Source organism: Thermobia domestica, chromosome 13 (assembly GCF_964235325.1).
Source record: "Thermobia domestica chromosome 13, izTheDome1.hap1.1, whole genome shotgun sequence".
Taxonomy (NCBI): Eukaryota; Metazoa; Arthropoda; class Insecta; order Zygentoma; family Lepismatidae; genus Thermobia; species Thermobia domestica.
In genome coordinates, this window is record NC_137466.1 from 86386495 (window position 1) to 86414138 (window position 27644).

Sequence of the window (27644 nt, forward strand, 5' to 3'; positions counted from 1 at the left end):
TCGGACATGCTAGGGACACACGACGGGTACTTCGTGTAGGACTTTTCACAAACGACGCAACAACCGCCGTTGCAGTTTCCTCATTGGTGGCAGTCTTTGGTCGCCCACTACGTTCCCTATCTTGAACAGAGCCCGTCTCTCGGAATTTGGTGATCACGTGAGCCACCGTGCTGTGCGATACCGGTTCTCTGTCTGAGTACCGTCGGTTGTAGTCAGCTGCTATTGTTCGGTAGCTGCGTTCCACTGATATAAGGATGATTTCGATCTTCTGTTCACGTGTCAGACCTATCTTAGATCACCTGGAACAGAGAGAACTGGGTCAGTATCAAGATAATTTCCCACTTTTTAACATTAATAACTTCTAAACTGTACAAGATAGAAAAAAACAAATTACACCACTAAATTTCTGAGCTCAAGCTAGTGTCATTTGATGTGACATACACTTTCCCATTTAAAAAAAGACTTGAATGCAAAATGGCGGGTTTCAAGATGGCGGCCATGAATGACACACTCCAAAAGTTGCAGCCCCTCATTAAACCTCTTTTCCCATCATCACTTTTTACTTTTCCCGTCGATTTTAAAACTTATGCAAGTGTCCAAGACTTTTGAGCTACCCTATATATATAGGCGGAAAGCATCGTCCTTTAGAAATACATAGATATCAAAAATATCTTCCTAGGTTAATTAGGATCTGAGTTATTGAGGTTTAAATTGAGTCACATTAAGGAGCGACCAGAATATGACTATTTCCACCATTAGGCGGCTCAATGGCCGTAACTCTGTAATGATACATTTCCCGACATATGGTCATATGAACGATTTTGCTTGTCTACCCATAAGGAATCCATCTCTGAAATTTTGCCGTACCTTTTTGTTACACCCTGTATATATGTGTGTTGGTGCAACAATAAGTTCCCAAGAATATAGATTAATTCATTTTTGATTTTAATCTACACAACAAATGCTTTTTATGAAAGCAAGGAGCCTGCGAGTTAAAGATGGTTAAAGACCGTAAATAAAATTGAAGATCTGAATTGCAGAACATCCGAAGTCCACCGGAGTACTTTTTTGTTTTTTAGAAGAAAGACAAGAAAATTATACTTGGAATGCTATTCTGTTTAGCTGAAATTATTTTGATTTTTTTTAAAAAAAAGTTTTGACTTGGACTTACGTATTATGCAAGTGAATAGCCCTGAAACATAGATGCTAACATAAAAAACAGAAAACGAAAAATACGAAGAAAATGAGTGGTCTTGGGATGTTTTGTAATTCAGGTTTTCAATTCAAACTTCAAATGGAACTGGGGTAACTCGCAGACAATGGCTGACTTAACACTTTGATAATAGCGGGTGTAATGGCTGGTTTGAGAACACAATTGATATGGCCTCTGTAGCTAAGTAGACTCCCACCCTTCCCCCTCAAAATTGGATACGGAAATGAAAAACTTATTTAGAATTTGATTGTTGATTCCGGTATATTTCAAGCATCACTTCTCGGAATCTGGGCCTGTGATATGTCGATATATCGCTATCTTTGATATCTATATTATCATATATCAACATTCGATATCGCAAATATATGGACATGAATATAATCATTCTAAATTTTCGATATCGATATTCGGGGAGTGGGGATGCGAGGTATAAAGGTCCCCTAAGACTTGCGATGGATGAAGAAATTAAACTTACTTTTTGCAAGATTATTTTCTAATCATAATATCTTTATTACCAAACATTGCAATGTAAATACATCCACTTGCAAATTTGCAATATTATATGATGTAATTTCTTAGGCGCTAGAACTTTTTTGTTCCCTGAAGAAAGAAACAAAAAATCACGTGGAAAAGCAAGTACTTCGAACTTTGAACTAGAATTTACCGTAAGAAAGTTTTTCGTTTCTCTTCCTTGGAGATTTCCATCCCTTTTGGCCTTTGGGACCGCTAATTGACAAAAGGTGCACACATGATCGCTATATGCATTTATGCTCTGAGGGAGAGTCAGAGATTTAGAAAAGGAAACGACTTTTTAATAATAATAATAATAATAATAATAATAATAATAATAGTAATAATAATAATAATAATAATAATAATAATTATTATTATTATTATTATTATTATTATTATTATTATTATTATTATTATTATTATAACAATGGGGTTTACAACTAGGGTCATGTCTCTTTATCTTGCATGGGAAGGCCGCAAGTCTGCTACGCCACTGGTGTCCCCTATTCTGTGTTTGTCTTTTTCGTTTCGTGTAGATATTTGTTTTTGTGCTGTTAGGCTTTTATATGAAACTTTTATATTATGTAACTTTTTCTTTTTATGAGTTTCTTTTTTGGGTGGGGCGGGGGGAAAGAGAGAAATGCTTTCTTCTGATATCTGTTTCTTACCATTCATCTTGTTTGAACTGCTTAAGTAAGTCATTTTGTAACTTTTGATGTCATCCTACTCCATCACAATAATAAAATTGTCATTCTTAACAATTTGTTTTATTTCCTTATTTGCAGTTAGCCACACTGATATATTTGTGACAAAATTGAGGTTTTGTCCAACGCCTTTCGAATTCGCAACCAACCCAACCGCCGAGCTTTTTGGGTTGCCTGCTATTGCAGGAAAAGGAGAATTGCAGGTGGTAATGCACTTTTGGAGTCGTGTATACATAAATTAACAAATGAATGTTAATTTATCTGAAAAGTCGAAGTTTGCGAATTTTTTTCGAGTACTTCCGGTTCGAATTTTAAAATTCTGTTTTCACGGTTGGTAAGACCTAGTTACCCGCTTTCCGAAAAAAAAATTGTATCGCTTCTGTGTGCAACCGTTTTGTCGCAAAAAAATTCGAGAAATTGTAAAATTCTCAAAAATCGCCATTTTTGGGCGCCATTTTCTCGAAAACACCATCTTTTAAAATTCTGAAATTTTGTCAGATGATTTAGCTTTACATGAATAATAAACACACCAAATACCATTCTCGACCAATGCTTCATGAATTAACTACAGCCTTTTGAAGTTAGCGAAGTTTCGTTAACTTTGATATCACAGTTAGCAACACTGGAAACAATAAAAATGCAATGATTTGATGATGTTTGTGGTTCACATTACTCAAATGAAGAATAAAAGGTTTTCCTGACTGGTTTTGTATTATTTTGATCAAAAAAGCGCTCTGGAATAGTAAAATGAGCCTCCCCTTTACTCGTCCGTTTTCTTAAACCGAAGTAATCTGAAATGGAAATTACGATTACGAAACACACAAATTTTAAGTTTACTTAAAATGGCCATCCAATAAATTCTGATGATCTATAAAAAGCCTGAACTATTACCTCAGTGATGACTTGGAATGATCCAGACAAAGTCTCAATTAAGTGCGATGTCATTACAGTGATCGAAAAAGGACAAAAAGAAAAAAAAAGAAAAAAAAGAAAAGAAAAAAAGCGAAACAATTTCATACGCGTTCCATCAAAGAAATTTACGGACTTTCTTTTAAACAGAACAATCTCAGCATAAGAATGGGTCACTCGGAATTTTATAGTATTCGACTAAAGTGGGTCAGTCCGCAACCTGCTAGGGAAGTGTGTGTGTGTGTATTGTGCAAACTTTAAGTTATCTGCTACTGCGTTGCAACAAATCAAAGGTGCAACCTGTATTGAAGCTGTCATGAGTGACCTATTTCCTTTAGTAGTATGATCTGCTGAAAATGACAGCTGTCTGCTTCAAGAATGTAGTGAATGTCCTGGAATGAAAGGAATAAGTGTGGAGTCTTTGATCCTGCTTAAAATGAAAGTGTTACGTACGCCATATGGGAAAACAATGATCTCGTTAAAAAAAAAAAAAAAAAAAACTGTGCCACTTTCCGTTTTCGTATCGTACATTGCTGGTTTAACTGTATGAATTGTAATTCATGACTACATCAAGAAAATCCAAAGAGAATTAATTGCTACCGAAAAGCATCTTATAAAATTTCGAGATACAAATTCTATTTTACTTCATGTGGACTTCGTTGAAAACTGGACTGTTATTCTGCAAAGTGAAATTCAGTTATATCACCGGAATATAGAACAACTGACAGTTTTGTTGTAATAAGCGACGACAAAACACACGATTCGGCTCATGTACTCATAGCCATAGACAAGATTCTAAAAATACTCGAAGAAAAGCGAAAATATAGGTTATAGAAGAAGGTTCGAATACGTGGATATAAGTAATTTCCCAAACCGTGTCAGTGATTTATGATGGTGCTGCATCCCACTTTAAAAATCGTTTTCAGATGTTCGAGATGCAGACAGGTCCGATAAAGCAGTGGTTTTGCAGTGAAACCGGCCAAGCTAGGGTTTCTGCGACAGTGTTGGGGGGGGGAGGTAAAGAATGTGGCAACGCGGCATTACCTTAGGCAAAAACAGATACACAGTATTAAAACCGCAGAAGAATTCGTGAGTATAGTGCAAGTACAAACTCCGGGTATTACTCTCGTTTTGTTGCCTGGAACTGAATTCGACAACTTCCGGAAGAAAAAAATAAAAAGCAAGAATGGGAAAGTATGCGACCGGTAACTGGTATTCAACGAAGTCACCTTTGGCTTTCGGAAAATGGCGAAGTTTTTATGGCAGTAACGGGTCACCATAAACTAACTTCATGCTTCCCCCAAAATCGAGCTTCTGCAATTCAAAGCGTAGATTTAAGAAGTCTGCAAAAAGGAACTTTCTCTGTAGATTAGGGGGGGGGGATTCAGATGCAGAAGGTATATATATGAGGATTTTAAGACAAATTGCATTCAAATTATGTCAAATATTGTATATTCATAAATACAATAGGGGGCCCACATCAGCTTTGGGGGCTCCGGTCCCCCCAGGATCGGCGCCCTTGCATATACTTATGACAACCAGTGGTGCGTAGCAGAATTATGAATAAATCATGAATTACGTACAGTTGAAGTGCTGTTTATGCTTCCACATGGACTTTCAGCAAAGTACAAGTTTCCAGAAGAGCATAAGAGAAGTGAAAATAAGTGTTTTGTGATTATCGGCAATGTGCTACGCAGGGGCGGATACAGGACGAACTTCTGGAAGGGGGGGGGGGTAATACTGCTACTTAGAGCTACTTTTAAGAGCTCCAAACTCTGGAATGGGTTTTATTTATATATAAAATAAAGTTTCTTCTGGGAGGGCGATCGACTCCTTGGATCCACCTCTGGACGAGTTGTGTGTGTACTACTGCTATTAGCGAAGAAGACACCAAGCAAGCAAATGATTGGTCCATGTGAAAAAAAAAATCAGTGAAATTTTGCTTCCGAAGACCATTTTACGTAAGTGAACTTAAAATTTGTGTGTTTCGTAATCTTAATTCCCATCTCAGATTACTTCGTTAAAAAAAATGGAGAAGGGGGGAGGCTCATTTTACTATTCCAGAGCGCTTTTTTGATCAAAATAATAAAAAAAACAGTCAGGAAAACCTTTTATTCTTCATTTAAATAATGTGTATTACAAACATCATCAAATCATTGCATTTTTATTGTTTCCAGTGTTGCTGTGATATCAAAGTTAACGAAACTTCGCTAACTTCAAAAGGCTGTAGTTAATTCATGAAGCATTGGTCGAGAATGGTATTTGGTGTGTTTATTATTCATGTAAAGCTAAACCATCTGACAAAATTTCAGAATTTTAAAAGATGGTGTTTTCGAGAAAATGGCGCCCAAAAATGGCGATTTTTGAGAATTTTACAATTTCTCGAATTTTTTGCGACAAAACGGTTGCACACAGAAGCGATACAATTTTTTTTTCGGAAAGCGGGTAACTAGGTCTTACCAACCGTGAAAACAGAATTTTAAAATTCGAACCGGAAGTGCTCGAAAAAAATTCGCAAACTTCGATTTTCAGATAAATTAACATTCATTTGTTAATTTATGTACAAAAAGGTATGCATGCGCAAACCGAACTATTGTAAAATATAGTTTATTTATATCCCTATGTACATACCACAACAAGAATTATAACTCTACCTGTCTCCATAGCTGAATGGTGGGGCTCCGAAGTTGACCATTTTCCATGTCTTTTACAATTCATAAATTGTACTCCCCGTCTTTGATGGCCCATTACTTGGCGGGGAAATTTTTTTCGACAAAACAAAAAAATTTGGGTCTCTTAAAAACATGTCTAGTTGCTATAAAAAAAAGTTTCAGCAATATCTGAGATGGTGATGGTACAATTTTATTTTTTATTTATTTATTTATTTTTATTTTTATTTTTATTTATTTATTTATTTTTTTGGCCTGAGTTGAAATGGAAGGCACCGCATGAAGATTTACTTTCAGTAGTATATTTTGTTGATCTATCATTTTTAGACATTTTTTCTCGCTAAATGCTATTGATACTGTACAATTATGATTGTCAGAAGCAGTGCTTTACGCAGAAGTTCGTCAAACAGGTTCAAGCTGCAGCTCATATAATTTCAGGTGTTTATATACATGTCTTAATATGATAAATGTTTATTTTTTACATGGTCCCGAACCCGTCATGCATACTCCACTGGTTACAAAACAACATAATAACGACATTTGTGAGTACTAATCCGTGAGCTCAAAATGTTATCGCCATTGAACAGTATACAAATATGAAGTTTTATGTTTAATTCGTAAATTTCCTTGTGAGAAGTTAGGACTGCGTAAGTGATAATGAGGGATGCAATGGAAGAAAACATTTAAAAGTTCGTGACAGACATAAACATTTTCGTGAATGTTTATTGTCATTGTGAACGCGACGAAGTCACTGGATATTGTGAAGATAATTAACACTAAAGGAACATATCCAACCATTTCCGATCTGAACGTTGTCCAAACTGTTCAGCTATCTACAGGATATGTTTGTATAAAACAAGCTGTAGTAGTAATGAAAATAATGTTTTAGGAATGATTTGAAATGACCGTGTATTACTTTCTTCAGCTTTATTGTCTACACTTTTATGGTTGAGACATTACAGATTATGTGCTTGAAAGACAAAATCATGCCAGTGGCGTAGCAGCTGCCCCCGCAACCCCCGCAGTGCGGGGGGCCCCTAGGTAGGGGGCCCCAAAGTCTTGCGATGAATAAAGTTTTAAAGAAATAGAACTTCAACCTTACTTCTGTCGGCTTTACAAGTGGGGCCCCTTCTCTATACGTTGCGGTGGGGCCCGCAAAACTGTGCTACGCCACTGAATCATGCATTAAAATAATTCAGAATAAATCTATTTTTCTTATAGCTCGTGTTCATATGAAGTTGGATCAACCTGATGAAGCGGTGAAGTGCCTTCAAAAATGTGTAAATGCAGATACTCTTCTGTTTGGTGCCAACGATAGGAAAACAAAAGCTACACAAAGGTCTCTTGATTTATTGGTTAGGTATGTACCATTATTATTATTATTATTATTATTATTATTATTATTATTATTATTATTATTATTATTATTATTATTATTATTATTTTTATAAATATATTGTAAGTTTTGACTCTCCCTTTGAAAACAAAGGATTAAGTTTGGATTCAATATTTTATTTTTCTCCTTGACTATATTATGTAACAATCGCCAGTGCTTGTAAACACAGAAATACCTTGCACAATGCGGGTCTTGTTTTAAGGTTGGTGTAAACGGACAAGTTTTGCCGATAGATGTCACTACAGTCTTCCTATCTCATGTATTTTTTTTTCACTTTTCACAAAAATTTACAATTTCTCTTATAACTTTCAACCTAGAGACTTCAAATTTTTAGAGCAGGAACTTCATGACCTATCGAAGGAACAATCCGTGCCGATTTTTTTATTTAGAATTTTCTTCATTGTTGAAAATTATATTGTTAAAGGTTTGGATATTCATTTTAACGGTGTCTTCCCGTTGTGCCTACTTCCCGTTATGCCTACAGGCCCTCCAGCACTTTGTAGAAAATATTTTTAATGATCTTATCTGTAGGCAGAACGGTAATTCCCGTTGTGCCTACTTCCCGTTCTGCCTACTCTTTCGAGACGGGGAATTCTGTGCAGGGAGGGATCTTTTCTAGGGATTTTTTCTTTAGTAATTCTAATAGATTCTGTAAGCAAGCAAGAAAATTTTTATCATATCTATTTCTTTGCAAACTAACAATATTGATTTAATCGGACGCCAATACGTTTTCAGGGCGACGCGTCGTTTACTGACTTCCCATATTTTTTCTTTCTTCTTGCTTGTTCGGCGACCCCTACTATTAGCGCTCAGGGCAACAGCCCCGCTCGTTCCCCTCTAGCTACGCATCTGATTACTATAACAGTCTTATGTGTTTCGTTGGGTTTTCAGTATTTAGAAAATGTTATTTCAATAAAGTGAAGAATTATATATAACATTTTAGATGCATGGCCGCTGAAAAAAAAAAATCTCTTTATTAAACTGCAACTATGATTCTGTTCCTTGAATTTTGTCAGTTTTATCAGAAATTTTCCATGGGTTTTGTCTTGCATTCGCAATAATCTGTTTCGTAATTCTAAGAAATTATGTAAGAAGAATAACTATTTCTTCAAGTTTCATCATAAATTTTAGATGTTATTCTACTTTTTCTTCTGGGAAAAATTGCTGGGATATAGTTCTGTTATTAGCAGGGTTGTTTGCATCTACTTTAGTAAATATGAATATTATTTCTTTTTAATTCCTACAGGAAAATGGAAAATTGATTCAGTTGGAAAAAAAAACAGTTTGACATTGAAACTGAAACGAAAACGAACATAAAACGAAGTTTCTTCGGTCTAATATCAAGTAATTTCACAAAAAAAATTTATTCGGTTTTCCAGTATTTCATCTCCAACGTGCTACGACTCATAGTACGTAAAATGTGCCACAGTTCACATCCTTAAGACATGTTTGATGGCCATATATTAAACAAATAGGGCTAATGCAACAGGATGCATAAGGGGGCCCTTAAGAAAGGGTCTTAGTCTCCTACATTAAAATTACTTTTTCGGCATCACCTTATCAGCTGATTTGTCTTCTATACGTGATTCTATACTATATGCCATAATATCATACATACTTCTATTTTCATATTTATATTGTCAATGTAAATAGCAGGAATACAAAATACAAATATCATAATTGAATGTTTTTGTAGAGTTTCAACTCAAATCAAAAGGTCAGATAATCGGGGAGGGAAAGGGATTTATAAGATTTTGTTTCAGTTTGGTACTCTTGAAGGTGATTGGCTACTGTGTTCAAATTACCTGTTAAGGTAATGCCAAAGAAGGAGCAGTGATGTAAAAGACAAAGGCTCTTTTTTTTTCAAAAGGGCCGCCTTATGCATCCTCTTGCATTGTTTGTTTAATGTATGGCCGAACATGTCTTGAGGATGTGAATTGTGGCACTTTTTAGTACTGCAAGCCTTAGTATGCTGGAGATAAACTACTGGAAAACCGATTAAAATTCGGTTGTGAAATGAATTGATATTAGCCCGAAGTAAGTCTGTTTCGTGTTCGTTTCAGATACAATGTCAAACGGGTTACTGGCAACTGAATCAATCAATTCGAGGAAAGAGATATGATGGAGACAAACACTCTTTTTAAAGGCCGCCTTATGCATCCTCTTGCGTTGTTTGTTTAATAGTTGGCCAGACATGTCTTGGGGATGTGAACTGTGGCATTTTTTAGTTCTGCAAGTCTTAGCATGCTGGAGGTAAACTACTGGAAACCCAAATAAAATTTTGTTCTGAAATTGCTTGATATTAGATCTTTTTTTTTTTTTTTTTTTAAATGTTTGTTTCACATACAATGTCTAACATTCTTGCAACTGAGTCAACCAATTTTCCATGTATGATGAAACTTGTAGAGGTGGTGGTTGTTTTTACAGAAGCTTTTAGAAATACTAAAGAAATATTCCCTACAAAAATTCCTCCCTGCACATAATTCCCCGTCTCGAAAGAGTAGGCACAACGGGAAGTAGGCACAACGGGAATTACCGTTCTGCCTAGAGATAAGATAATTAAAAATATTTTCTTTAAAGTGCTGGAGGGTCTGTAGGCAGAACGGGAAGTAGGCACAACGGGAATGAACCATTTTAACAATCAAGCCATTTCAACAATGAAGAAAATTCTAAATAAAAAATTGGCATGGGTTATTGCCTTCGATAGGTTATGAAGTTCCTTCTCTAAAAATTTGAAATCTTTAGGTTCGAATTTATGAGAAATCGTGGATTTTCGTGAAAGGTAAAAAAATAAATGAAATATGTACTAAAGACTGTAGTGACATCTACCGGCAAAACTTGTCCCTTTAAAGCAACCTTAATACGGTTTCATTATTTCAGACGAATTAGTAATAGATTTGTCAGTTGAAATATTTAAAAGTAGCCAAATAAAAGGAGTAGCATGATGCATATATGTGAAAATAATGTAGTATTACTATGGAGTTTACTACGACGATATTAGCTGTAATTGAAAAATGAGAACACGATGGTTCAGTAGTCGAACAGACTGAGGCGTCAGAATGACAGCCGTGAGGCTAATCCCTTTGAGGGTTTCATTCCTTCTGAAAATCAACGGCTTTCTAAATTACCCTCAAAGATCGTGTCTCTTTTGAGTCCGATAGAAATTCCAATGTATGAAAGAGTTGAATAAGATTTTCTTTAAAAAAAAAAAAAAGTGGCAGGTGGCAGCTGCTTATCTCTAGAGCGAGGGGTCCTTATTTCTTCCGTTTCCTTCCACATTATCATTCTATCAAATTTAGGGATGGGCACGGGCGAGTTCGAGCTAGTTTTCATTGAAACTCGACTCGACTCGAAACAGACAGCTATCAGCTCGACTCGAGAACTCGGCTCAAAAAATTTCCTCCAACTCGACTCGAACCTCGACTCAAATTTGACACGAGCTTCGAGTCGAGTCGAGCCAAAACGAGCCAAATACTGTGTGTAGTTTCAAGTACTTTCTTCAAGTATCCTACATAGACAATATAATTATCAATGATACTACTACTATAACATTATTATTATTATTATTATTATTATTATTATTATTATTATTATTATTATTATTATTATTATTATTATTATAGAATGAAAATTACAGATAAAGGAGAATTTGTTCAGTACAATAAAATCTGCAGGTGACATCTCATTGGTAACAGGAAACAAGAGTTGCAAATGGTATTAACAAACTTTTGAATGAGAAACTGAAGAAGAATGAAAGTGTAAAAAAAGAAGGAAGAAAAATATTTAAATATAATAATAAGGGAGAAAGAGAAAAATAAGAATTTTCTTTTAACAAAGGGAAAATTCAATATTTGAACAGATTTAAATATTCGAATAGCACAATCTATATATATAAAAGAGAACGCACAAATCCTTTGTTACCTCATCACGCTAATACGGCTGAACCAATTTATTTCATTTTTGGGGGGTTATTAGGATTTGGACCCTAGATGGTTTTTATCATATCACTTTAATTTTCTATTACCAGTGTCTTGAGATAATTGACCATTCAAGTGTCCATAACGTACAAATCCTTTGTTAGTTCATCATAGGTAAAAATAAACGTATTTATATGCAACCCGCATGACCGTGTCACTCGGCGGGTTAACATAAATGACAGGCGATATAATGTTAACATTTACTGCAATCTACTATGGTTTTTATCATATCACTTGAAAGCGAAAAAGTAAAAATTATCTAAGTAACAAAGTTTATTGCGTTCCGGGGTGACCGCAGCGAAGCGGGGCGGGTTAACATAAATGACAGGCGATATAATGTTAACATTTACTGCAATCTTCTATGGTTTTTATCATATCACTTGAAAGCGAAAAAGTAAAAATTATCTAAGTAACAAAGTTTATTGCGTTCCGGGGTGACCGCAGCGAAGCGGGGTGAACGCTGCTAGTTATCCATAAATGGAAAATCGTAAACCGGCTTTTTACGAGAAGACTACTGCTGTCGAAGAATGTACTAACTGATAGCTGTAAGAAAACAAAATATGAGTTTTCTTCCAAGTGTAAACTAGAATACTTTGAAAATCGCAATCAAAATTGAAACGTGCTGAAGAAAATTGTTGTGAATATCGTGGGCAGAAAGGAAGAAAAAAGGAACCACCGCGTTTGAGACACTGCAGAGAAAAGAATGAATATTACGATTGTCCGTTGAATTCGCTATTAAGAATGAATTTACATGTTACTGAATGGAAAAGGTGAAAGAAAAGCTGAATATGAAGAACCAAGAATGAAATATAAGGCTGGACCATATCAACTTACCAAACTGTTAACACCAAATAAATAAAAACAAAACAGCCCAAGAAAGTCAGAAATAATTGTGTTGGAAACAGCTTTTCCAACTATAATTCCGAGAAGTTCTCCACTCACTTAGTTTTATTACTTACATAACAGTAAATTACATAAATGGATAAAACTGTTTCAGCTGATTTGAGAAAAATACCCTATCAAATTTTAAAACTTCTACAGTTTGAGACTTGTGTCAACTTCACTTTTCATAAACGAAATGCAAGTACAGTATTTCCCATCTTCCTCAAAAACCTCTCTCCGCTGATATAGTGCCTAGCGTGTGCGTCTTTGATGTGCGAGGTCCCGGGTTCATTTTCCGTAGGTAATTCGGATTCCACCTTAAATTGTAGCCTAGATGCTGAAAGAGGCCTAATAACAATATCATCATCTCAAAATAATGTGTAATTCTATTTTATTGTTTTGTGAGGACCGTCTTCTTAAAACAGAAAAAAAATAATTAAAAAGGATTAAAACGTATTTTTTTTAAAATATTTGTATCTAATATTCCTTCAGACTGAAGGAAAGTAGTGAAAATATACCGACCTTTGAAAAGTGCCCCTAATTGCCTGTGAGGCATAGTGGGAAATCCGGGAGCTTCGTTGGGAGGTAATTTAGGTTTAGTTAGACATACTTAGAAAAAACGAAAACTGAAACGGAACACAATCCCGAAATTTATTATTATAAAATTGTTTTGTCTTCTCTGTAAATTCTTATTGCTGTTTCTCTCCATACGAAATTTTAAAAATATATTCTAACATCCTCCTTTCAAATATTTATGGTTGCGCTTGGTTGCTGAGTGGTTCTCAACTTTATTTATTTATTTTTGACTTACGACACACTTTACAAAACATTCAGGACATCGCGACACACTTCTTTGATATTTTTATTATAAATAATAATAATAATAATAATAATAATAATAATAATAATAATAATAATAATAATAATAATAATAATAATAATAATAGTGTAATAATACCTATTATAATAGTGAAACCAATTAGTTTTTATAAGGACTCTATATAGCACTAAGCATTATTGCTACCGCTGGACGTGTTGACTGGTACAGCATATCTCGATTTTAATTAATTACTAGCATCAATTACCCGTTTCGCTGGGTTAAATTAAGAAAGAATAGTAATATGTTTCGTTAGTAAGTCACTTTTTACTATTACTAAAGCGCTCCTTGACATTGGTCATTTTCGATGATTTTTATATATCTCCTCTCATCCCCATGTTGTGGGCCACGGCATGGGAAGTGTCATTGTTCATCTCAGCGACCCCGAAAAGTATGAATTCGACACTGATATTGGTAATTTTGATTATATATATATATACCCCTCCCCTCCCACAATTCTTGCGGGGCTTAATTTCGATTTAAATTCGATTTAAATGGCATCAGAAGTGTCACTGTTCATCTCAGTGACCTCAAAAACTAGAGTCGACACTGATGTCGGTTATTTTCGATCATTTGTAAATGTCTTTCCCCTCCTTTAAGTATCATCGTCAAAGTGATATGACGAAAATCATCTCATGTTCGAACTTAAGCTAGGTTGAAAATTTGATCGAGATCGGTCTGGTGGTTCAAGAGTTATTAAGTTTTATTTATTTTTATAGATTTCTTCAGTACACGATAAAAAATTCCTTCAGTACACGATTCGGTTTCTTCCATTTTTGATACACTTTGCTATTAAAATTGTTTACTTGCTGCTTAATGTACTCGTTTTCATCTGTGTTTGTCTTCTCCAGCCCCAGTCTGCTCCAGACATATGTTGCAACTGCAGAATGTGTGTCTGTTAGGTTTTTCTTTTCTCTCACACCAAGTATCATACAGCTCTCTACGGGATATAGATAATCGTATCTGAAATTATTACGAACATCATCAGGTTACAATTTTCTGCAGGTAATGTCACTATTATTGAATACGAGAACATTCATTTATTGCACATAAACAAATTTCGAGGTGGATATCTTTATTGTTTTCCCTTAAAATGCAATATCACATACCTTTTTGTACGAACAGCAACTTCCGATGGTGTACGCGTGCTACTTGTGGTAAACGCATTTAATTTTTAAGTCAATTTGTACTTCAATCATAGCACATCCCTGCAGCATGAAATGCAGCAGTTCTCGATCCTAACAATCGAGCAAACGTTGAGCACGATGGGTTAACTTTGACCCTCTAAATCTGACTACCATTAGTAATACCTGCTGCTGTATCACAACCGGTCTTTTACACGCGCAAATCCATTTCCCTGCAGAACATCATATTTTTCTACTGTTGTTCCTGTCATCTCTGATTTCTTTGTGACTCATAACGAGTAAAATGGGTGTAATTCCAAGCAACTTGATTTTGGATTTTTCTACTGTTTTTCCTGTCATCGATTTCTTTGTGACTCATTACGAGTAAAATGGGTGTAATTTCAAGCAACTTGATTTTGGATTTTGCACAGCTAGATTGTGGACTTCGTCCACTGTGCGTTCCCTTTCGATCCAATAACCATGGCTTTTTTTCTAATATTTATTTTCTTCCCATATTCTTCACAGCCCTTCCTAAAATTTTCTAACATTTTATTGATTTCCTCTTCAGATTCTACAACAATGGCCACATCTGCAAACCGTATACACCTAATCATTCTACTCACAAGTCAGATATATAGTAAACGGATAATTAAATAGATATCATTCTCTTGTGAGATGTAACGATCTACACAGCATACTAATACAAGGTGATGTGACGAAATTATTTAGCACATTGAATATCTTGGAAACGAATTGTCCAAGATAGATGGTTGTCAAAAACTATTGGAAAGACAACCATGGATATAGAATTGTTGAGAATGGTATTTGTGTGTTTCAAATATAAATATCCCTCACTACTTCACTCATACGATCCCAGTTCTCATTCTCGATATCCGAGCATTTGAGACTAAGACATAAACGCTTATACTTTGTTCTGAGAGATCGTATGTTCAACCCTGTAGATTTAAGAACTTCTAAGAACAAAGACACTTAAAATAAAATTTACCGCTCCCTCCGCCCTCTATTAATCTTATGTGCAGAGCAAAGTTATGTTCTTCATATGGGTCAATTCTTTTCGGCTGTAAAAATTTGCATTCTACAAGCACTCTCTCCCATTTGAAATTTGCAATACACACTCTTGCTATCCTAATAGAAATACAAAAGATATAAAAATCTTATCTGCATAGTTTATTTTTAATTTCCGAAGATAGGTTCTGCTACGTAACACTGGCACCGTCCACTTCGTTTTTCGTATAAATTGTCTATAAATCGTAAACAAACGAAAATTTTATGAGAACAATAATGAACAAACGGTCTGCATGGTTTATTGTCGATTCCCAGAAATGGCTTCTGTCAGGTTCACGCACATAATTTGTTTCGCTTCTTTCTTTCACTTTTTTCTAGGTCATTTGTGCTTGTGTGTTTGTGTTTATGTCTGAGTATAACAAACGGTTCTGTGAACTCGAAATATTTTAACAACCGGTTCCACCGAACCGGTGCGAACCGGCTGAATAGCACCACAGCTTACCTCTGGTGCGTGGAATCCCTGGTTCGTTCCCAGGTCAAATAAGTTTGTGGTGGACAATATTGAGTCCATGGGTTTTCGCGGGGTAATCTAGGTAGGTGCTAGGTAGGAGCTAATAAGTATGCCGCTAGAAATTTTCTAATGAATCTCCGTGCCTCCATTTTTTACTGGAAATCTGCGAGGCCTTTGTTCCCATAGCCCATTAATATTTGTTTCATATAACGGAAAAATAAATTACCTAATCTCTGCTACTCTACTGGCTCGCGTAAAATGCCAAGTGGAGAGTTTGGTCAGCACTTGGATAGGTGATTATTGAAATAATAATAATAATAATAATAATAATAATAATAATAATAATAATAATAATAATAATAATAATAATAATAATAATAATATAGTAGTAGGCTAGTACACGTCGGAGGATTAGAACGAAAGAAACAGTGGACTCCGATAAATAAAGTTAGCAATAACTGCAATCGGACTTTTCCAATGAACACGAACACTTGCTCGTTACCGACGTTCGGCTTAACCTCTTTTGAGCTTCGATTTACGGAGTTCGAACAGCGAGTTTTAGTAGTAATATGTATAATGCGTTTCAACATAATAGAATGTCTACTGATTAAAATCTTCTTTTACTTCCAGAAACAGCCGCAGCCTGGCAGCACTAGACAAGATGGAACAAAAAAGAAGAGGTTCAGCACAATGAAGTTGCAGAAACTGCCGCACGAGGCGCTACAACATTGCAGTTGACAACTGCCTGCCCGTCAAAATAACATAAGCGAAATAAATAAAATCTAATCAGGTCTCGCAGTGCCAGGTCCGTATCCACGGGGGGTCTAGGGGGCAGCATTCTTCAATTTTTACTCCCCCTCTAAAATTTTCACGATGGGCTTGCAAATGAACTATAATATGGTGATAAACAACAATATGGTTGGATCGGGCCCCCCTAACTTCTACCAGCCCCCTACACTTTTGAACTGAATACCGGTCTGCTCAGTGCCATGCTAATAACATATAATTTTGTACGGTAGGCGGTGACCTTTTTTGAAGCGAGATATCTGCTGTTCCTATGTCCTATAAAGATAGTGAAAAATAGTTCAATTGCAATCTTTAGCTTTACGCTCCACAATTAACCCATATAAAGCAGCCTTGGATTATTAATGGAGGTGAATGATTATGAAAGAATCGTTGCAAGTATTGAGAATAGGTGGGTTGAGAAAGAAGGTTTTCTTTCAAATTTATTTTGAACAAATAAACCACTACAAATTAATCAATAATATACGTTGTTTTTCTATGACTCCCATCGTTCAATAAGTTTTTCGATTACTTGGTGACAGAAATATCTTGGTCTTGACTCAAAGAATTCGTCCAACCGAACCTTCAATTCTACGTCAGTATTGATCAATACAAACCACAAACGTTCGAAAGCAATGAAAAGAGATGAAAAATCGGACCAAGTCTGGAGAGTATGGAGGATGAGACAACACTTCTCATTCGAGTTCGTGAATCGTGGCTTTGGTTATATTGGTTACATGAGGATGGAATCCCCATTTCACTTATTTAGTACTTTTCTTTTACTGAATTGCTTCGTTGAATCGGAATTCGCATTGAGTGTTTGGTTGAGCTCAAACAGAGTGTAAGTAATGAATGGTGTCACCATGGTGTCGGTCTCACCATGGTGTTTTGAAGGTGAAGGTTGCGAAGTTGCCTCTTTGTCCAGACTGGACACTCTTTTAGTTGCTTCATATTAACATAAAGGTCCATTTTTCACCGCCAGTGACACTGTAGTAAAGAAAGCACTGCTTGTGATCATGTGTTGAGCAAACCAGCGTCGATTATGAAATGTTCATCTTTGTTGTTTTCGCTCAAAATGTGTGGCACCTAAGCGACGGGTTTCTGAATTTTGCCCATAGAGTGAAGTCTGTTCATCACAATGTTTGATCACAATTCATTTGCTCCGTCAATTTTCTGGTCATCATCATTATCATTAGCAAAAATAAGTATTCCCCCTGACAGGGAGAGAAAAGTGTCTAGCTGTCGCTGTTTTACCCATGAAATAAGATAAATAGGTCTATTTGTAATGTAATCGTTAAAACGATGAATTCAAGCTGCAGCGAAGTAGTCGTAAGTAACACCCTTGATGTGGAAGCCAGGAGAGGAAGATGGCGTTTTAGCTTTTAGATCCGTGAATCTCACTCGACGAAGATACTCAAGGGGCATTCATTTCTTGTGGTATTGTTGGAAAGTTATAGCTTGCCGTGTCTCGGAGAGGTATGTATTTGAGATGGTCCTGAAATGCTGCCACTGGAAAATTTTGTTCAGTGGTAATGAGCAATTTTGATCTTAAGGATGGATCACACCAGTTGACCAATTGAATTCGATAAAGAGCGATTGAATCACCTTCAGGCCCCTATCCAGAGGGTCTAGGGGGCCACCTCCCTAATTTTTACTGCCCCTCTAAAATTTTCACGATAGGCTTGCAAATGAACTATAATATGGTGATCAGTGGTGAAAATTTTCCGGAAAATTTTCCGATTCATAAAAACATACTCCACTTATTCCTATATCGTTGTTTACCCGTGATATGAGGTGGAAAATTTTCTTCTATATTTTTCCGGAAAATTTTCCGTTCTTAACAAATATCAGTGATGAAGTAACAATTCCTCAGTATTCATAAAATTGATTGAATTCATGTATAGAATTGTTAAAAAGTGAAAGATCGTTTAAAGAATCTGAAAATGTCATGGCTCAGACAATTTTCGGTACTATGTAGGAACAAGTGAAACATTTTTTCATGAATTGAAACATTTTCTGTCTTGTACGGAAAACTTGAAGAACTTTTTATGAGTCGGAAAATTTTTATCATTTTGAAGCAAAAAGTAAAACAACTTTTTGTGAATCGGAAAGTTTTATTGCTCTGTAGAAACAAGTGAAAGGAATTTTCATGAATCGGCAAATTTTCTTCCCGATGTAGAGACAAGTGAAAAAACTTTTCATAATCCGGACAATTTTGGATATTATGTATAGTGATGTTTGGTGGAAAATTTTTCACTATATTTAACTGCACATTCAGCTATAAAATTCAATTCTTGTAGAGGAAAGCTAGACAGCAACAAATTATCATTTTCCAATTAGTTTTCGGAAACCAGAAAATTTTCTAATATTTCAAGTTAGGAAGTAAAAAAATACAGTCTCTCTCTCTCTCTCTTTCTTTCTTTCTTTCTTTCTTTCTCTCTCTCTCTCTCTCTCTCTCTCTCTCTCTCTCTCTCTCTGTGTGTGTGTGTGTGTGTGAAGTGCAAGGAACATACATCGAGTTCGTAGAGAACAAGTATCCCATTCCAATATTTAAAATGTAACAAGAAATTCAAAAGAAACCTTTATGAATTTATCAATTTCAGAAACAATAAATTCCACTATTTCCTTACATGTAGGCCCGCCTATGTAATGAAATAACTACATAAAAGTTCCTTATGAAGATTATTTTTGTAACAGAAAATAAGAAGAAATGATTTTATATGTTTAACACTCGTAAATCATAATTTCAATATTGGAATTTTGTATAATCAACATCTTAAGAGCAGATATTTGTATTGTAAAACTACCATTATTATGTATTAAAATGTATTAGAAATAATGACGATTCGATAGAACAAGTATATATATATATATATATATATATATATATATAAAAGAAATGTTTTTTATTTTGTAAATTAAAATGAAATTACTTGTTGCTTTTAGAACGCAGCGCTAATAGTGCAGTTTTTTATGTTTCTTTCATTATTTTATTGGAAGAACAACTACACAAATCAGCTTCCTTATTAGTTATATTTCACTTTCTCTTCTGAATGAATATATGAATAAATAAATGTTTATTTCTAGAAAATGGTCAGTATTTGTTTTCATGAGTCACTTAAACTCGAATTTTGGGTAGTCAAAAATTTATAGTAGGCACTTTATATTATACAGTATCTACTTATTTATAAATGTTGCAGAATGTAAATCTATAAAAGTAGTAAAGCTATAAGAAAACCGTCTTATGCGTATTAAACTGACGAAATCTAATATTGTAAGATCAAAGGTAGATTCTGAGGGAAGAACGCATTGAAGTTTTTGAAATATTCTTGAAATGAAGAATCGTTAGATTTTCACTTCATGAAACTTTTTAAGACAATATTTATTACTAATAAATTTTACGGCTAAACAACGATGTAGGAATAAGTGAAGTATGTTTTTATGAATCGAAAAATATTCATGACTTTTAATAAATTGAAATTTTAAATAATAGAATGGGATATTTGTGCTCTACGAACTTGATGTATGTTCTCTGCACTTTGCATACACACACACTCACACACACAGAGAGAGTGCTTTTATGTTGCAACTTCGCAAACATTCTTCCTGAATGATAGATCATCGGAAAATGACCAGCAAAGTAATCAGACGAGGTGTTAAATGTTCTTAACTTCTGGGAAGTGTTTTTATGCGTAGAAATACACCGATATAAATGTAAAATCATTGAAAACAGACTACAGCACTTCTACTAATTTAATTTTTATTTATAAAGTTCATACTCTCAAAATTATTTTCCTGAAAGATTACAGAAAATCTACTGTTTGTTACTTGATATAAAAGTCAAATTTACCACATAAAGCTTTGTTCATAATTCAAACATATAAATTCTCAACACCAGTTACTTACAAGGTACACCTTGTCTCAAAAAGGTTGAGCGCATTCTTTATTGCTGTTTCGAGGCAAAAATTTTCTAAGTCCAACTTCGGGTATCTTCGGGAAAAAGTAAACCAGGTTCGAACCTCGAAGCCAACCTTTGCAATCGGGAAAAATCTTGCAGATGTGTTTTTCTTCTTTTAAATATAATAAGATTTGTTACCAATTATATATAAAAAAGCAACATTGATTGAAATGCTTAATGATACAATATTTCGAAACTGTATTAATGCCAGCACATGCTTGTTTGTCATTTTGCTCTCCATACTTAATGGAATATTTAGATACGTAAACGAATCTGAGTTTTTGTTCTCCATATGTAAAAGAATGGTGAAAGTTAAGACAGAACATTATTCTCTCCTGAGTACTAAAATAAAAGTCAAAGTAGAACAAAAACAGCGTTTGCAGTGGATATGAATGTAATTATTATCTCAAATACAGCTATATATCGCTAGAAGTATTATTTGTGGAGCGCTTGTGTTAGCTCAGTGGTACGCAGTTGGATTTCAAATCATAAGGTCGAGGGTTCGATTCCCATCTGAGTCAGTTTTTTTTTATGAAATTCTATTTTCCGCAATGCATGAAAAATTATATAAAATAATTACATTAAAATACGTCAGTTGTATATATATAACATACAATCATTGCAGAACAAAGTGATTATTATGTTTAAAATATAACAGGTGTTCACAGTACGTTGATATTCTATGATATATGTGAATGTTAAATACAAATTAAGAAAATAATATCATCGCAATGAATAAATTATGTAGTGTATTTATTTACAGCTATTTGTCATCGGAAGTTAATTCTGAATTTTTTCATTACAGCAAGTGATTTACGCTTTCTGAAAGGTAAAGAGACTATTCGGGTATAAACAGAAATTATTATACAAACTCTAATCTTCGTTACAGACACAAAACTCCCGATCCCCAAAACTATGTAAGCAGGAAAATTTCGAACACGAAGTCATGTCTAAGAGACTTATTTATACTCGAGAAAGAAGGCAGAATAGGATTTCTTTCCAAAGGATTTCAGTTCAATAATCTGCAAGGCTTTTGTATATGGATGTGGCCCCTTTCTCTCCGCCAATATATATAAAGTAAAAGCGATCGATATTAGTGTCGAATCCATAGTTCTCGTTGTTGCAGAAATTAATAATTACAACTCCGAAAGCGTTAAAAGTCCAAATTTAACTCTCATCGTAAAACTCCTTTGTGGTTAAGCGTATAGCGTACACGCTTTCGGTGTGGGAGACCCAGATTCGGCCCCCAGCGAGAGCTCATGTAGTTCGCGTTAATTAGTAGGTCTACGTCTCATATAGCCTCACTGCTGACGGGACGTTAAACTCAAAATCAATTCAATTGATTCAAAACCCATTATTATGGCGGGCGATAAATGATGAAAAATGAAATGTCTCAAGTGACTGAGATTAGTGTCAAATCCATAGTTTGAGTTCGTGACACTGTTACAAACACAATGTCATTTAATACCACGTTTTGGTATGAGCAACTATGTCTCCTGGATTTTGAATTTACAGGAGCAACATTAAAAGCATTGCTCACACAGCTCTAAATGTTTTGATGTATGTATACGTGTATATTCCAGCGAAACTCCGGAACGTCTGGAGCAACTTTTACCTAACATGGGAGACATATTACTTTCAATCTAAGGAAAAAAATATTGTGGAATTCAGATACCTCAAGGGATTGAAGTTGGGAAGAGTGGCATGTAAAAATAGTGTAAAATGACTGATTGTAGAGTGTTATCCATTGTTTCTCGGTCGTTGAGATGAGTAGTGAGGCACTCAATGGCGATATATCCAAATTCATCCTCATCTTTACAGGATGAGGGGCTTGGAGATATGATTAATAAAATGTAAAAACTTACTTAAATATTTGTCGAAGTAATAGTTTTCTAGGGTCGCGAAAACGTTTCTAATAACTTTGGAATGTAGTTTGTAACCGCTTCAAGATGGGCTCTTTAATCATATCAATTTCTCACCTTAAGAAGAAATTACCATCTCAACTAGTATATGTATCAAGCTAGCCTTCGCAATCGAGAAAAAAATTGTGTAGATGTATGTTTCGTCTTTTAAATTATATACTAAATGTAAAATCAGAGATTGAGTTGGTCGGTGGGTCAAATGGGTCAAGATTTATGAGTGGGTCAGTGGATCGTAGGCCAGCAAGGCGTGACCCACTGCGAAACACCATAACTGTGACTCACACTGACCCATTGACCCACCAACCCATTCTGCTCAGTGCCTTCTAGATAACATTTTCTGAACACTGGCAACTTTGTCTACGTTTTACTTTCAAGACCTCCATTTTTCTTCTTTTTTTCATTTGGTTGTAATGAAGAAAGAAGTTCAGGCTCTTTTGGATTTTGATATTTCCAGTTGTAACAATGGCAATAGGACTTACTGCTTGGCTTTTGAGATGCAGGCTATGAGTTTTTAGAGGAGCTAACTGTTGGAAAAAATTGGTTTATTACAAATATAACCTCTTAAGTCAGTAGAGAGGATGACGTGGATAATGGATCAAACTTAATGACGATGTATTTTAGTGGGTCGGAGTTGGTCACAATGGTTCAGAGTTGTTTATAGTTGGTGGTGGGTCAGAGTGGGTCATGGTGGGTGAATGGGTCACGTTGGGTGTTGAGTCATTGTGGGTCACGATGTGTAGTGGGTCAGTATTTTGTGGATCAAGGTTTCATTGACCCACACCATCTCTTGTCAACATTGCACTAAAGAGGAGAGTTTCCGAAGGTGCGCGTCGGCGATTTTCTCAAATTTTGCACATAGATAGTACCCCACCAGAAAGCAATAAATCTCGAAACGGTTAACAGTACCATCTCACAGAACTCGAGATAGAGGGATTTGTTTGATTGGCTAAATTAAGACCTCAATAATTTATCCTTCTACAAGCGAGATTTTCAGCATCGTTTCCATGGCGAAGTCAGAAGAATATGCGGCAAGTAAACTTAAGGTTGAAGGTTCGCACCCACCTTGGGATACTTGCTTTTTTTCCCCTAGTGTTTTTTACACTCACCTCAATATAAACAAATCAAGCATATGGGCGATTTAGCATATTTTGGGGGAGAAATTTTGTGGTTCGTTGGCGTTTCGTTGAGTCTCTGCCGCTGGTGGTATAATTTTCAAAACCGAAGTGGGGCCACCACGGATCGTAGCTGCGGGATCACCAACTTTTGGCGAAATGTCGCCAGTTGCGCATCGGTGGCCCACTGACGCTTACGACATGGGGGCTTGTATCTGAAAACTAAGAGAATAAAGAAGCATGGTGTCCACGAAGCCCGTTGACACTAATAAAAGTCTGAAACGATGAAACAGATGTCAACACCGGAAAACATGTATTTTATAATTTCAAAGGTACCCCGTGCCGAGGAAAAAGATTTGCCCCAAGGTTCCCCGGTGGGTCTCAGGAGGGGTGCAACTCAGAATTTGAAAATGGTAAGGGGAATCAAGTAGTATGTCATTTAAAAGTATTACTAAAATTTAAAAAAAATGGTAAGAGTCCCGAGTCTTTATGCTAACTTGTGCAAAATAGCGAGCGTTCAAGATGGTAATAAATCCTTCATTGAAAACTCCTTGACCACCTCTACAAATGTGAAACTGTGAAACTACCCAGAAGAGGTAAACACTTGTCTTACCATTGCAAAAGTATAATGCACCAAGGTAAAACAAGAAGCGACCCATTATGGGTTTATTACATCACTGATATTAAATTCTACGTTCCACGATTGTGTCTTTAAGCTAAAGGACAGGGTGATTGCGAATTATGAAATTAATGGTAGAATACAGAATTGACCCACAACCAACTATGAACCACTCTGAACCATTGTGACCAACTCCGACCCACCAACGTAATCAACTCTGACCCATGATCCACGTCCTTCTCTCCATTGACTAAAGAGGTTACACTTGAAATAAAACAAGACTGTGAAATTTTCACTTATCGGAGTTTGAATTTCTACCGTCAATCGCTCAAGCACCGCTCTGTTACAATACCGGTGGATCTGACCTTTACGATATACAATGGTAAAGTGTTTCTCATCTTCCAAATTAAGATGAATTTAAATTTATCATATATAATTATTTCTTTCTTGGCTTACATATACATTTCAGTAGAAAACAGGATGAAATTTGAAAGTATCAAATCAAGATAAAGTAGACCAACGTAAGAAGAAAAGAAAGAAAAACTAGTTTTCCATATAATTAAGCATGCCGTACTAATTTAAAATGCTCATGAAATTAAGCTTGGAATACAAATGTTATGTCTATTTTTCCCACAACTTTATGGTTTGATTGCCTTATGCTCTGAACGATCCATATATTAAACACCAGCTTCAGCAAGTATTATATTAGAAAGCAGTGGATATAAAATGCAAAGGACTGTAGTTTTCATTCCTCAATTAGTTTCTCAACTAATATCAATCGTTTTCGATAATTTTTACAAATCAACCCACTACCAATTTCAAATATATAGAAAATCCCCCCCCCCGCTCATAAAACACATTTTAAAAAATACCGGGACACGTTCTGTTTATTTTTAGTAAAGAGTTATATACTGAATTTAAGCTCTCTAAGTTGAACGGCTTGTAAGATACTCAGTTTTTCGCAAAAATTCGGACACCTACTCCCCACTAAGGATATGTGTTATAATGAAAGTGATATGCGTATGATAACTTCCCAGTTGGGATTGCGGCCTGATTATATACCAAATGTCATTTCATTTGACTTTGCAATTTGACCGTGATAATCACGCAGACATAGTTACTTTCAGTTTTTTATACTAGGTATAATAATTCATATATTACAGGTGATTCAAAATTTTTTTCCAGCAGTTAGCTCCTCTAAAAGCTCACAAGCTGTATCTTAAAATTGAACTCCTATTGCTATTGCCACTCTTACAATTGCAAATATCAAAATCCAAAAATGCCTGAGCTTTTTTCATTAGAAATGGAGATTCAGAAGAAGAAAAATGGAGATATTGAAAGTAAAACGTAGACAAGCTCACCAGTGTTCAGAAGATGCTGTCTACAATGCGCAGAACAGAATGGGACGGTGGGTAGTTGGGGGTCGTTTCGTCCAAAGATATTTCGTCCAAAGGATTTTCGTCCAGAGACATTTAGCCCAAACACATTTGGTCCAGGGACATTTGGTCCAAAGGACATTTCGTCCAAAACACAATTGGTGCAAAAGACAATTGGTCTAAAGGACATTTCGTTCAAAACACAATTGGTCCAAAAGATATTTGGTCCAAAGGGCATTTCGTCCAAAAGACAATTGGTCCAAGGGACATTTCGTCCAGGGATGTTTAGTTTAAAGCACATTTCGTCCAAAGAACATTTGGTCCGGTAACGCTTGGGGGTCAAGGGTTTGCTTCTATTAGAAGAGTAAAAGTGATGCATATAACATTATGACTCACAAGTAATACCTCCCAAGTGTAACACTCTGATTTTGAAAAAATAGGCAGGTAGATACTACACACAAAATAAACGAATACGTGTTTTTCTGCGGGAAAGTGGTTTTAGGGGGGCAAAAGCCCCTACTCAAAATTTTGAAAGTTGACGTCCGAAAGGCAAGAAGAGGTGGACCGAAGTGAACGAAATTGTGCACAGATATTGCAGACGTAAAATGAGGGAATACGTGTTTCGTATTTTCCTGGAAAAAATGGTTACGTGGGACACAGACCCCTCCAAACCTTTGATCACGAAATATCAAAAGTACTAATAACAGTATGTCAGATGTGTGTAAAGAACATGAAGAATTGCAACGAAACTTTGAGTAGGGACAATATGCAAAAAATAAATAAATACGTTTTTTTTATTTTCTGCGAAAGAACGGTTTTAGGGGGCAAAAGCGCCCATCCAAAAGTTTGAAACTTGAGGCCCGAAAGGTCACAAGAAATGAACCAAAGTGAATGAAATTGTGCAGAGATATTGTAGACATAAAATGAGGGAATACTGGTTTCGTATTTTCCTGAAAAAAAGAAAAAGGTTTGGGTGGGACACAGACCCCTACAAAACTTTGATCGTGAAACATCAAAAGTGCGAATAACAGTATGTCAGAAGTGCTTAAAGGACATGAAGAATTGGAACGACATATTGTGTAGGGACAATACGCAAAAAATAAACGAATGCGAGTTTATTTTCTGAGGAAAAACGGTTTTAAGGGACAAAATCCCCCACCAAAAATTTTGAAATTTGAGGCCTCAAAGGCAAGAAGAAGTGTACCGAATTGAATGAAACTGTGCACAGATATTTTAGACGTAAATTGAGGTAATTGGATTTCGTATTTTCCTTTAAAAAAAACGGTTGCGTATAAGGAGTGCGATTTAAGTTAAGGTTACTGGCAAAAAGCATGCATAAAACGAAAACAGCTCACTCGATCTCAATGAAAGTTTCACTCTTTGCTCTTTATAGTTTCTCACGAATGCATACAAAATGTGACAGCGTAGATATGAACGGGAAGAGAATGACAGCCGAACAAGCCAAGGCTTTCCATGAGCGGCTTATCCAATTCTACATGAACCAGTGCCCGACTGATTTTACGGCTGCTTTAAACAATTTTAAGTATGAATATCCTTATAGTACAGTGCATAGGAAGTTGTAAAATTATGTGGAGACTGGTGAAACATCAAGAGAGAAGAAATCTGGTCACCCAATTTCAAAATGTGCACAAAATATGAAAAGTGCGATTAGACAAGAATTCTTGAAGAACCCAAACTTGTCAAACCGTTTTTTAGGACTAAAGTATCAAATTTCTGAATTCAGTGTAAGGAAAATCAAGAGAGAACAAAGATTCAAGGTTGAAACATGAAAAAGTATACCATTTTACACAGACGAACAGAAGAAGCGCGCTAAGACCAACTGCCGCAAACTCTCCGACAAGAAGTTCGTGAACAAGATTGTGATCGAGGATGATGAAACTTACTGTCACCATAACTTAGCGTTTGCGCCTGTCTCCAAGTATGTACACATTGATAAACGTCAGGTTTATCCTAATAAGTTCGTAAAACCTAAAAACAGGTATACGAAAAAGTTTTTGAACTAGCAAGAGATCGCGGCAAAGGGCAAAGTTTCGCGTGCTGTTGTTCGAAGTG

General features: G+C 35.6%; 1 protein-coding gene across 2 annotated transcripts in view; it reads left to right on the forward strand.

Annotated features, from left to right (window-relative positions):
* LOC145668291 (tetratricopeptide repeat protein 23-like) overlaps window positions 1-17087 on the forward strand; it is a 138354-nt gene extending 121267 nt beyond the window's left edge. The window contains exons 7-8 of one of the 2 annotated variants that reach the window (XM_081736017.1): window positions 7230-7368; window positions 16432-17084. In XM_081736017.1, coding sequence (XP_081592143.1) covers window positions 7230-7368; window positions 16432-16495 — 203 coding nt within the window. In that variant the 3' untranslated portion in view covers window positions 16496-17084. Of the gene's footprint in view, window positions 1-7229; window positions 7369-16431 lie in introns of both variants that reach the window. The other variant, XM_081736018.1, reaches the window with a different exon arrangement.
* Window positions 17088-27644: the final 10557 nt, after the last annotated feature.